This window comes from Oryza sativa, chromosome 7 (genome assembly GCF_034140825.1).
Source record: "Oryza sativa Japonica Group chromosome 7, ASM3414082v1".
Classification (NCBI taxonomy): domain Eukaryota; kingdom Viridiplantae; phylum Streptophyta; class Magnoliopsida; order Poales; family Poaceae; genus Oryza; species Oryza sativa.
Window position 1 is genome coordinate 5,250,770 of NC_089041.1, and position 12,357 is coordinate 5,263,126.

At 45.9% G+C, this 12,357-nt stretch overlaps 2 protein-coding genes across 3 annotated transcripts; one reads left to right on the forward strand and one right to left on the reverse strand.

The window, feature by feature from the left end:
* Positions 1-4,431: 4,431 nt before the first annotated feature.
* LOC107281785 (F-box protein At5g18160) lies at positions 4,432-11,522 on the reverse strand. The gene is made up of 2 exons (XM_026027171.2): positions 11,038-11,522; positions 4,432-5,498 (listed from the first exon to the last, which is right to left on the reverse strand). The coding sequence occupies exons 1-2, from the start codon at positions 11,520-11,522 to the stop codon at positions 4,772-4,774; spliced, it is 1,212 nt and encodes a 403-aa protein (XP_025882956.1). The 3' UTR covers positions 4,432-4,771.
* Positions 5,588-8,053, forward strand: LOC136357514 (uncharacterized). Of its 2 annotated transcripts, none has more exons than XM_066312793.1 (2): positions 5,588-7,404; positions 7,725-8,053. In XM_066312793.1, the coding sequence occupies exons 1-2, from the start codon at positions 6,243-6,245 to the stop codon at positions 7,766-7,768; spliced, it is 1,206 nt and encodes a 401-aa protein (XP_066168890.1). In that variant the 5' UTR covers positions 5,588-6,242; the 3' UTR covers positions 7,769-8,053. The 2 variants fall into 2 exon arrangements, with proteins under 2 accessions (XP_066168890.1, XP_066168889.1); XM_066312792.1 differs by having other exon boundaries at positions 5,836-7,371.
* Positions 11,523-12,357: the final 835 nt, after the last annotated feature.

Consider the following 12,357-nt stretch of genomic DNA (forward strand, 5'->3'; position numbering starts at 1 on the left):
AACATCATTTGTTCAGTGTCACCTTCAGCAATACGTATGTATAGCTTGAGCAGAACTGCAAAATTCAAACCAACCTCACCTCGAATTTTGAAGCTATTTTTTTTCTAAATAACTTTCATATCGAATCGCAAAGATAAGATATTTCATCAAACTTTCCGAAAAATGGGAAACTCACCAGATCTTTCCGCGCGCGAGCGCGAGGCTGATCCCGCGAAGCCGCCGCCTTTAAATAGCCTCCTATCCGTTGCTCTCCCATCCCCATCCCCTCCTCGATTCAAATCGTCTCCTCTCTTCCCAACCAAACCCTCCTCCCAAACCCTAGAAATTCCACTCCTCTCCCGCGGATCTCCCATGGCGTCGGCGGCTGGAGATGGGCTCCCTCCGGGGCTCAAGTTCGAGCCCAAGGACGACGAGCTCGTCGCCCGCTTCCTCCTCGCGCGCATCCAGGGTAAGCCCCTCCCTCTCCACGGCGTCATCCTCGACGCTGATCCCCTCTGCGCGCCGCCATGGAGGCTTCTTGCGGATCATGGCAGGGGCGATGAGGCGTTCTTCTTCGCCGACGCGCGGGCCAAGAATGGGAAGGGGAGCCGGCAGAAGCGCACGGTCGAGGGCGGAGGGTACTGGCAGGGGCAGAGGATGTGCGTCGATGGTGAGAGGCTGGTCGTCCCCGATGGCGGCTTGGAGATCGCGTGGCGCAAGTACGTCCTCAGCTACTTCGCGGATGGCGAGAAGGGGAGCTCGGGGTGGGTGATGCACGAGTACGCCATCACGACGCCGGCTGACCTCGCGTCGTCGACGATGCGGCTGTATCGCATCCGGTTCAGCGGCCACGGCAAGAAGCGCAAGAGGGAACCGGAATCTCAGAGCGCCCACCACGACGACGGTCGAGCGCGCTGCGCCCCACAGATAGCCATGCCCGAGACTGCTCTGCTCGAGGACAGCGCCCCGCCGCCACAGCCCGTTCTTCCTCCTGCTGCGGTGGTGAACTCTGTCTCTGATGGCGCCGTTCCTCCTCCTGCACCGGTGGTGAACTGTGACTCTGACGTCACCGATGAGGATGAGTTGCAGAGCTTTGTGCCTGAGTTCTCCGCGCGCAACCTGTTCGTCTCTTTGCCACAAGGAAGCCATGAAGCTGAAGCGGACGTAGTTGGTGGCGCATTGCCGGCGCAATCTATGTCGTCGTTTGCTGATGTTGGAGGTCCAGAGAACATGGATGACCAGAGCTGCTCCGGCGTGGTGTTTGCTAATCTTTCCGACCTGATCGTCTTACCACCGGTGGAAGCCAGTGGCGCAGCACCCGCGCCATCTTGGGCGTCATCGCTGGACAATCAAAACGACGAGGCGCCTGTGTTCTTTGAGTTTCCAGAGAGCATGGATGACATTATTGGCTGCTTTGACTTCGCCACCATGGACGACCCGAGCTGCACTAGCGCCATATCAGAGGAGCCCTTTCTTCCTCCTGCAGCAATGGTGAACCATGACGATGGCTATGCCTCTGACAACGCCGATCAAGGTTGCTCCGGCGCCGTTCCTCTTCCTTCAGCAGTGGTGGACCTTCCCAATGAGACTGACGGCGCCGATCAAAGCTGCTCCGGCGTGGTGGACGATTCATCCATGGTGTTTGCTAATATTCACCCGTTGGACTCTCCAGCAGAAGGTGGCCATGAAGCCGAAGCCGGTGCCGGGGGTGGCCGTGCAGCACCAGCGCCGTCTTGGGTGTCATCGCTGGACAACCAAAACGACGAGGCGCCAATGTTCTTCGAGCTTCCAGAGAGCCTGGATGACATGGTTAGCTGCTTTGACTTTGCCGCCATGGATGGCCAGAGCTGCACTAGCGCCGTGTCAGAGACTGCTCTGATCGAGGAGCTCGTTCTTCCTCCTGCAGCAATGGTGAACCATCACGATGACTCTGTCTCTGACATCGCCGATCATGGCTGCTCCGGCGCCGCTCCTCCTCCTTCAGCAGTGGTGGACCTCCCCGATGACTCTGACGGCGCCGATCAGAGCTGCTCCGGCATGGTGGATGATTCCCTTCCCGGGTACTATGAGGCTGAGCTGAAGGTTCCGCTTGAGTACGCCGCGCGCAATCCGGTCGACTCTCCCTCAAAAGGCGGCCATGACCATGAAGCCGAAGTCGACGCCAGTGGTGGTGCAGGGTCCATGATGTCATCGCCGGACAAGGAGAAGGAGCACTCCTCATCGGGCGTCATGGACGTGGAGGCCACTGGTTTTGGAGTTCCAGACAGCATGGATGGCCTGAGCTGCATCGACTTCGCCGAGACGATGGACGACCTGAGCTGCATCGACTTCACCATTGATGATGAGCTGTTCGATCTATGGAGCTAGAGATGGATTAGCAGTGACATTGTCCTTTGTAGAAATAAAGAGATTCTTCTGTATATGTAGAAGCAGAGATGTATTTATTAGCAAAGCTGATAATCATTAGCTGTTGATAGGTTGAATCAAATGTGCTTAAGTAGCACTAATTGTATTATCTGATTATATCTAATGAAAGAAGCCAAATTGTTAATTGATTATTCTTTTAATTCCAAAAGTGTACTATGAATGAACTGTATTTAGTTCAGACTGCCAAGTCTGAACTTCAGAAAAGTTCAGACATGAGTTAATCGATTCTTGATCATGTACTGAAAATGTCAAGTAATTGTGAACACCTAAATTTGAGTCACAAATCAATTTAGGAAGCTGATGTATTAATCTCCAGCAGTTAAAGCATAATAGGCAAACATTATCGTCATCAAGTAAGTTGCTTCAAGATTGTCACTCCACATACTAACTCTGCCGTAGCATTGTATTCAGCCTGTGTGATTGATCGTGAGACAGCGTGAGCACCAGGAGATATGAAGTTAGGTACAAGGCACAGTACATTTCCATTAGTTGATCTGGTGATGATCAGAAAAATCTGCTCTGTCCGTGTTTGAAAACGGGCTGAAAAGAGCTTGACTGCATTCTCTGAATTTTGAACTCAGTGCAAAGCTGTGCCTTCAGAAGTTCAGAGTACTAACGCACATCTGTAGGAGCTTGTAAATACTAACGCACCCTGTCATCATCAAGTATTGTAGCACACCAGCACCAGCAGTAGTCTAGTATAGCTTCTGAAAGTCTGATGTCTGAACATGACATAAAAGTGGCAATCTGTTTGGCAAATACCTGTCCGGTGTGGCAGATCAATGAGATACCTCTTTTCATTTATTTGTGCCAGCATCAGTTCATCACCAGATAGCTTATTTGCTTCAATGCTCAGAAAATACGACAGCCCACATATATCCTTGATTGCAAACTCTGCTGCAATTTTTCTGAATTCGTAGAATATCAGATTGTCCAGATGAGCTAGCAATACAAATCCACATAGTCAAGGATATAAATGGTGACAATAGATTGATGGAAGATCAAAGATACAAGTATCAGCTTTGGATACACTACTGATTCATTAAGAAGAAATGGATCATTACTGATAAAATGGCTCATCTGAAATAAGCAAGGATTTATAGGTTAAAACAATAGCCTGCTGCTGACAGACAATGTTCAGAACAAGAAGCAGATTGGGAGGCAGTTTCTCTGTGAAAGTGAAACCTATTCCTGGAGAGGAGCGGTTCTTGGTGGTGAGAATTTTAGTACATGACTATTACTCAGCTCTTTCCCTTTCTGTTGACGGATTTGCCAATGTTTACATTCACCTATGGATGTCCATTGGACAGCTCTGAAACGAATTTCAAGGTATCTGAAGTATCCTGTGGATATTGGGCTGCATATTAGACAGTCAAGTTCAGGGCTTCTACGACCTGAGCTGCATCGACTTCACCATTGATGATGAGCTGTTCGATCTATGGAGCTAGAGATGGATTAGCAGTGACATTGTCCTTTTGTAGAAATAGATTCTTCTGTAGATGTAGAAATAGAGATGTATAGGAGCTTAGTCCTCTAACGGTCACTGTATTTATTAGCAGGCTAAGATCATTAGTTGTTGATAGGTTGAATTGAATGTGCTTAAGTAGCACTAATTATTATCTGATTATCTGCAATAAAGGCAGTAAAATTCTTACTTGATTCTTTTTTAATTCCAAAAATGAACCCTGCACGAGTTGGATTGAGTTCAGACTCTCAGGTCTGAAGTTTAGAAAAGTTCAGGCTTGAGTTAGTTGATCCTTGTTCATGGACTGTACATGTCAAGTAATTGCGAACACTTGAATTTCCCAAAACTCATTTTCATTAGCATCCAGTTTAGGCACAGAAGATGAGCAGAGTACAGTTGTGTTTGATGTCTTCTGAATTACACAATATTCTGTTTGAATTGAATACAAGTGACTGGCAACCGGCTGCAAAAAGAGTCATTTCCAGAAGTAAACGAGAATATAGTACAGAAGATTCGAAATGCAAATTTCACATATAACACAGATCATCCTGGTATTTTTCTTGAATCAAAATATCAAATTGCACATAAGTCACACTAGCCACCCAACAAGCAGCTGAAAAGTAAGGTTGCAGTTCCCCTAAATTATGTCAGATACCAGAATGTATGCTGACAGGTACACTCTACGTTATGTTTACATAAGAATGTACAAAATAAATAAATAAAGACACCTACCATCTTCAAGAATTTGCAACAGCTTTGCTGGCTCCAATGCAACATGAGATCAACCCCAGCATTTTATGGTTGTGTCCAAAAATGACTTCCAAAACCAAAAGCAATAGAAATGGTTTCCTGCATAAGTGATTAACTGCAAACTGAAGTGTGTAACATAATATTACAATGCTACACCATGTCACCATTTTGTAAACTCAGTAGGCTTCCTGTGTACATGCCAACTTCAGCAAGATGTCTCATCTTGACTTCCGCAAAACTGCTGGTTCTTGGATCATATATGAGCAGTAGTCCTGTCGATCCTAACCATATGAGTATCCTCCCATCATCTAATACCAGCAATGGCTTTACATCGTACTCAAGAACAGGGATGAACGATTCAGTCTGAATGCTATATTCTTTAACCCAGGCACGGGTCTCATAATCGGTTAGAAACCATAGGTCCATGGTTGAACAAAACCGCTGGTGATGAACTAAATAGCCTTTCAACTCAGCCAGACAAAGTTGATGCCAAATTGAGAAATACTCCTGTGGATCAAAATCACCGTCGAATACAAAGCTGCTGCTAATTGGCCCCTGGATGTCTTCCCTCCATTCCTCAGTCTCAAGGTCAAAAGAAAAGATGAAGTCTGGATGAATGCCAGCTCCCAGTCCACTAATAATCATAGCATCATATAGAGCATCCATCAAGAAGTACACCACCCCATTAACGACGACACCGCTGTTCGCCTTTTGCATCTCAACAAAGAACTGACGGCTCTGTTTTCCCCTCCAATGTGCATGGCCTTGGCCTGTGCCACCCTTGACTGTAAAGACCTCACAGAGCTGAGGGAGCTCAAGGTCTGTAAATCCGGGACGGTTGAACATCCGGAGCACCTTGTACTCTCCCGTGGAGGCGTGTTGGTGTAAATATGTATTGTACCAAGGACCTATCTGTAAAGTGTTATGCTAATAGAATAGATGAGGAAGGGGTGAGCTGAGAAGGCTAACCCTAGAAAAATTCCCCAAATTGAACAATATGGTATCAGAGCGGGTCGCCGGCGACTGGGGAGGTTGAACCCTAGCTGGCGAGGTCGCAGCGGCGCGGCGCAGCGGCGCGGGCCGAGGCGAGGTTGGCGCGGCGCGACGACGCACGCGCGAGGCCAGCGTGGCCGCACGCGGCAGAGACGGTTGGTGGCCGCGGCAGGAAGCGGCGCTGTGCCGGCGCAGGACGGCAGCGCTGCTAAGGCGGGACGTGGAGTGAGGAAGCGACGGTGTCGACGGCAGGGAGCACCAACGGCGACAACGCGTGCGGAGGGCTAGCTGGTGACGGCGTGTGGCAGAGGAGCAGGTTGTTGCTGCTGCTGGTGAGGTGTTGGTGCTGCTGCTACTTGAGAAGGTGAAGTGGGCGCTTGGCTTGCTGTTGCTGCTGTATTTGCTGCTGCTGTGCTGATTTGGGGAAGAAACTGAGTACTTGCTGCTGTGCTGAAAACTGAGAAGTAGTGCTATTGCTGCTGTTCTGTTTTGGTGAGAAACTGAGGAGTAGTGTTGTTGCTCCTATTAGTTGATTTGGCTAATATTTGATCTGCCATGGGGGATTGAAGTCTGGTCCTTGTTGTACCTCTGTTAATGTGGTAAAGAAGAAGCTAAGGGAAGAAAAAAAATGTCTTCTGGGGAGGGAAAGGAGGTTGTGGATACTTCCTTGCTTGTTACTAAAGGTGATATGAAAGGTTTGCTAGAGGATTTGCTGAAGATGGGCATGATAGGTCCTAGGAATGCGGCTGGAGTGTCTGCAGTGAAACTAGAATTGATGCCAAATGAGTTGAGGTTGGAGGGGAGCAAAAATTATTTGAGTTGGTGTAGGAGAGCCCAACTGATGTTGAGAGCAAAAGGGATGGATCATTTTTTACTAGAGAGTTGTGAAGAACCTTCTGATAAGGAGAGCCAAGCATGGAGGACGTGGAATACTACAAATTCCACTGTGGTATCTTGGTTGATGACCTCGGTGGCTCCTTCTATTGGCAGGATGATAGAAGCTATCCAGAATGCTGCAGTTGTATGGAAGACGCTGAGCAACATGTATTCAGGAGAGGGAAATGTAATGATGATGGTTGAGGCTCAGAACAAAGTGGAGAATTTGAAGCAAGAGGGGAGAACAGTCCAAGAGTATGCTAGCGAGCTGCAACAGTTATGGGCAGATCTTGATCACTATGATCTCCTACAATTGAAACATGAGGATGACATTGTGATTGGAAATAAATGGCTGCAGAGGCGAAGAGTCATTCATTTCTTGAAGGGGTTGAACAAGGAGTTTGAGGATAGGAGAGCAGCTATGTTCCACCAAGCTACATTGCCCACTATGGAAGAGGCCATTTCAGCAATGGTGCAGGAAGAGATGAGATTGAGGTTGATGAGAGGTACAAATCCTATAAGATCAGCATACATTGCAGCTGATAATAGGGAATGCTACAATTGTGGGCAAGTGGGTCATGTGAGCTACAATTGTCCCACTTCCCGGAACATTGGTGGTAGGGGATCGATTCGAGGAGGGCATGGTGGAACTCGTGGTGGATTTAGAGGAGACCGTGGTGGTTTTGGGGGAAATCGTGGTGGTAGAGGAGGTGATCGTGGAGGTCGTGTTGGAGGTCGTGGTAGGGGCAGAGGTGTTCCTCAGGCCAATGCAGTTAAGGAGGATGGGAAAGCTGTTACCCTAATAGGTGAACAAGTGACACAATGGGAGGAATGGCAGAAGAACAAGACCAATGAGAGCTCTAACACCACCACTCACTTTGGTAACTTCGCCAACTACGCCCAAGTGGGCGAAGGTACTCAGGCACAGGCACTTGCATCTACATATAGACATCCTATAGATTGGATCATAGACTCAGGAGCATCAAAGCATGTCACAGGATTACATAATACTTTCACATCATACACCCCTTATATCCACTCTGAAACTATCCAAATCGCTGATGGTACATCCAAGCCTATTCATGGTATAGGGTCGGTAGAGTGCACATCATCAATGAACTTGTCTTCTGTTCTGCATGTTCCTTCCTTTCCAGTTAACCTTCTCTCAGTTAGCTCGGCTATTGATCAACTCAAGTGCATTGTTGTATTTGATGAGAATTCTTGTCTGTTCCAGGAGAAGAGGACTGGGAGGAGGATTGGGACTGGAGTCAGGCGTGATGGGTTGTGGTACATCAATCATGAGGAACTGGGACTAGCTGCGGTGGTTGGAGATGTTGAGAAGGAGATCAGTTTGCTTCACTGTCAGTTAGGACATCCATCTTTTGAGATTTTGAGTAAGTTGTATCTAGACCTCTTTAGTAGAGTGGATAAGCATAGATTGGTGTGTGATGCTTGTGAGCTTGGCAAACATACTCGCTCTACATATGTTGGAATCGGTCTTCGTAACTGTGAGCCCTTAATATTAATACATTCTGATGTTTGGGGACCATGCCCAGTTACTTCTGTGAGTGGTTTCAAGTGGTTTGTCACCTTTATTGATTGTCACACTCGTATGACTTGGATTTATATGCTTAAACACAAAAGTGAGGTCCTTCGTTGCTTCCAAGACTTTCATAAATTAGTGACAACTCAGTTTGATGCAAAAGTTAAGATTATTCGGACTGATAATGGAACAGAATATATCAATAATGAATTTGTGTCATATGTCTCAGATGAGGGGATTATTCACCAGACTACTTGTCCTGGCACCCCTCCTCAAAATGGTGTAGCTGAGAGAAAGAATCGGCATTTGCTAGAAGTGGCAAGATCTCTGATGTTCCAGATGAATGTACCAAAGTATCTATGGAGTGAGGCTGTGATGACAGCAGCATATCTTATCAATCGCATGCCTTCCAGAATACTTGGTATGAAGTCTCCTGCCGAACAGTTATTGGGTAAGCGAGAGTTCAAGGTTCCTCCAAAGGTGTTTGGCTGTGTTTGTTTTGTGCGAGATCACCGACCTTCTGTTGGCAAGTTAGATCCTCATGCAGTAAAGTGTGTGTTTGTTGGCTATGCTTCGAGTCAGAAGGGGTATAAATGTTGGGATCCCATTGGGAGAAGACTGTTTGTGAGTATGGATGTGACATTTCGTGAGTTTGAGCCCTATTATAAAAGTAAAGGAGATCTTGACCAATTTCTTGAGGAATTCTCGACTGTCATGGAGGTTGATAGTCGAGAGGGGGAGAGAGAGAGAGGTGACATACATGAAAAAAATGTTGGTGACAAGAATGGAGAGGCAGTAGTGATTGGATCAATACCATGCTCTATTGATGATGCGAGTAAAGTAGTGGAAGTCATTGAAGATACACAAGATGAGGATAGAGAAATGGTCCCTCATGAAGAGGATGGAGAAGAAGGAGAAGTAGTTGTTGGGACAATTCCATGTCCTATGGAGGGAGCCGAAAGGGTGAAACAAAAGGATGTGCTGGTTTACCAAAGGAGGCGGTTTGATAGTCAGGGGGAGAAAAGAAAAGGGTTAGTGCAAAGTCAAATTGAAGAGTTACCACACCCAAAATGTCCAGTCCCTGAATCCTCCCAGAGTCTCTCTCCTCCAGCCTCCTTGGCTTCTCTTGAGACAATTGGTAATACTTCTCCAACTCTTGAACATGTAGAATTACCTCTTGCACAACGTAGAGAGACTAGATCCAATGCTGGTAGACCTCCTATACGTCTTGGTTTTGAGCATCTTAGTTCTATGCATGACATTGCAAACTATATCACATATTCTCATGTTTCACCAGCATACAAAACATTTATTGCATCATTACAGACAATGCCTATACCAAAGGATTGGAAGTGTGCAAAGCAGGATCCAAAGTGGAAAGATGCAATGAAAGAAGAGTTGAATGACCTTGTGAAGAATAAGACTTGGGAGCTTGTAAAACTTCCACCAGAAAAAAGGGCAGTGGGATGTAAGTGGGTCTTTACAGTGAAGCAAACCCCTGAAGGGAAGGTGGATAGGTATAAAGCAAGGTTAGTCGCAAAAGGCTACAGTCAAACATATGGAATTGACTATGATGAGACATTTGCACCGGTGGCAAAAATGGGTACAGTGAGAGCTTTGGTATCTTGTGCGGTGAACTTTGGGTGGCCCCTTCATCAGCTTGATGTGAAAAATGCATTTCTCCATGGTGATTTACATGAGGAGGTCTACATGGAGATCCCTCCAGGATTTGGGAATAGCCAGACAGTTGGAAAAGTATGTAAACTCAAGAAATCCTTGTATGGGTTGAAGCAGTCTCCACGTGCATGGTTTGATAGGTTCAGGCATGCAGTGTGTGATATGGGGTATTCTCAGTGTAATGGAGATCACACTGTCTTTTACAAACATAGGGGGACACACATCACCATCTTGGCTGTGTATGTTGATGATATAGTGATCACTGGTGATGATGTAGAAGAAATCAGGTGTCTAAAGGAAAGGCTGGGAAAGGCATTTGAGGTGAAGGATCTTGGTCCTCTTCGCTACTTCCTTGGAATTGAAATTGCTCGTTCATCAAAGGGGATTGTTCTATCTCAGAGGAAGTATGTTTTGGATCTATTGACAGATACAGGAATGCTTGGGTGTCGTGCAAGTACTACGCCTATTGATAGGAATCACCAATTGTGTGCTCAATCAGGTGATCCCGTTGATAAGGAAGCATACCAAAGACTGGTGGGACGCTTGATCTATCTTTGCCATACAAGACCTGATATTTCCTATGCGGTTAGTGTTGTGAGTAGGTATATGCATGATCCTCGAACTGGTCACTTGGATGTTGTTCATAAGATTCTCAGATATCTGAAAGGGACTCCTGGAAAGGGATTGTGGTTTAGGAAGAATGAGCATCTAAATGTGGAAGGATATTGTGATGCTGATTGGGCGAGTAGTATGGATGATAGAAGATCTACATCAGGTTATTGTGTGTTTGTTGGTGGTAATCTTGTTTCTTGGCGAAGCAAAAAGCAGGCAGTGGTGGCTCGGTCTACCGCAGAAGCAGAATACAGAGCTATGGCTTTGAGCTTGAGTGAGATGTTGTGGATGAGGAGCTTGTTGACTGAATTGCGAGTGCTAAGAAGTGACATTGTGATGCTTCATTGTGACAATAAATCAGCCATCAGCATTGCAAACAACCCTGTTCAGCATGATCGCACTAAACATGTGGAGATTGATAGGTTCTTCATTAAGGAGAAGATTGATAGCGGGGTGCTTAGTTTGGAGTATATTAAGTCATGTGAACAACTAGCTGATTGTCTAACAAAGGGGTTAGGTCCTAGTGAGATTCAATCAATATGTAACAAGATGGGTATGATTGATATCTTTTGCCCATCTTGAGGGGGAGTGTTGGTGTAAATATGTATTGTACCAAGGACCTATCTGTAAAGTGTTATGCTAATAGAATAAATGAGGAAGGGGTGAGCTGAGAAGGCTAACCCTAGAAAAATTCCCCAAATTGAACAATAAGGTGATACGCCCAAATGCAAATGAGGTGTAAGGTTTGCATAGGTGGGCATGGTACATGTGCTCCTCTGCTGGATTTTCAGGCAAATCGTATACAGCTCCGGTGGCCGGATTAAGCACACGGCAGCTGTTCCAATTTGTGGCTACACAGACCAGATCGAGGTGTGTGCACAACACCTTGTGGCCAACCGGGATTCCTATCGTCTTAAGCACATTGCCTACCAAATCCATGATATGAACATGTGCCTCGTCGTCTCTAAATGTGGCCAAGAGGAGCGGCTGTCTGTGGTGAGCTGCGTGTGCCTTGATGAAAAGGGGATCGGAGGTCAGGGACCGCCATGCCTGGCAGATAACACGGAGGCAGCAGAGCTCCTTGGCTGGGAGCCGCACCAGGACGTCGAACAGCACGTCCAAAGGGAGGATGCCAGAATTTGAGGAATCATGCATCTTCCTGGCCTGTTCGGTTAGTGGGGAAGAACACCTCATGGCCATCTCCAAAGCCTACAAGCATTCAATATTTAGCATCAGGAAAGGAGAACACATGTGCGTACAGACCAGGGTTCACAAACCCAACGAAAACCTGATTTCCTGGGACGGCTCGATAACACAAAACCACTCAGTTTTTCCGGTCAAGTTAAAAAAATTCAAACTAGAATTTAATTATTTTTTTAACAAAGAAAAAGCGTCCGAATTACATTGGTTTTTGCCGGTTTACATATATTGTGAATCCTGGTACAGACCAACTTGATGAACTTTGAGACGATGGGTGGAAACCGATCTTTTCCATACAAATGATGCTACTTTGATCGTTTACCATTTATAAAAACTAATTTCCTCACAAATGATGCTACTTTGATCGTTTACCATTAAAAAAACTAATTTCCTCGAAGTTTATGAACAAATTGATGTTTGGAACAAAGTTAACTGGGGCAATGGCCTGTTCACTTTGATGCCATTTTCAACCTTACCAAATTTTGGTAAAGTTGCCAAAAAAGTGGCTACATTTAGTTTGCTGCCAAATTTTGGTAACTATATAAAAAATCATGCCAAAATTTTGGCAACTATGCCAAAATTTTGGTAATGCCAAAATTTGGTAAGGGGCCTGTTCACTTTGATGCCATTTTCAACCTTACCAAATTTTGGTAAAGTTGCCAAAAAAAGGCTACATTTAGTTTGCTGCCAAATTTTGATAACTATATAAGAAATCCTGCCAAAATTTCGGCAATGCCAAAATTTGGTAAGGTTTTTTTTGGCATCAAAGTGAACAGGCCCAAGGTTTTTTTGCATCAAAGTGAAACAGGTTGTAAATATCAAACTTTCAATTATA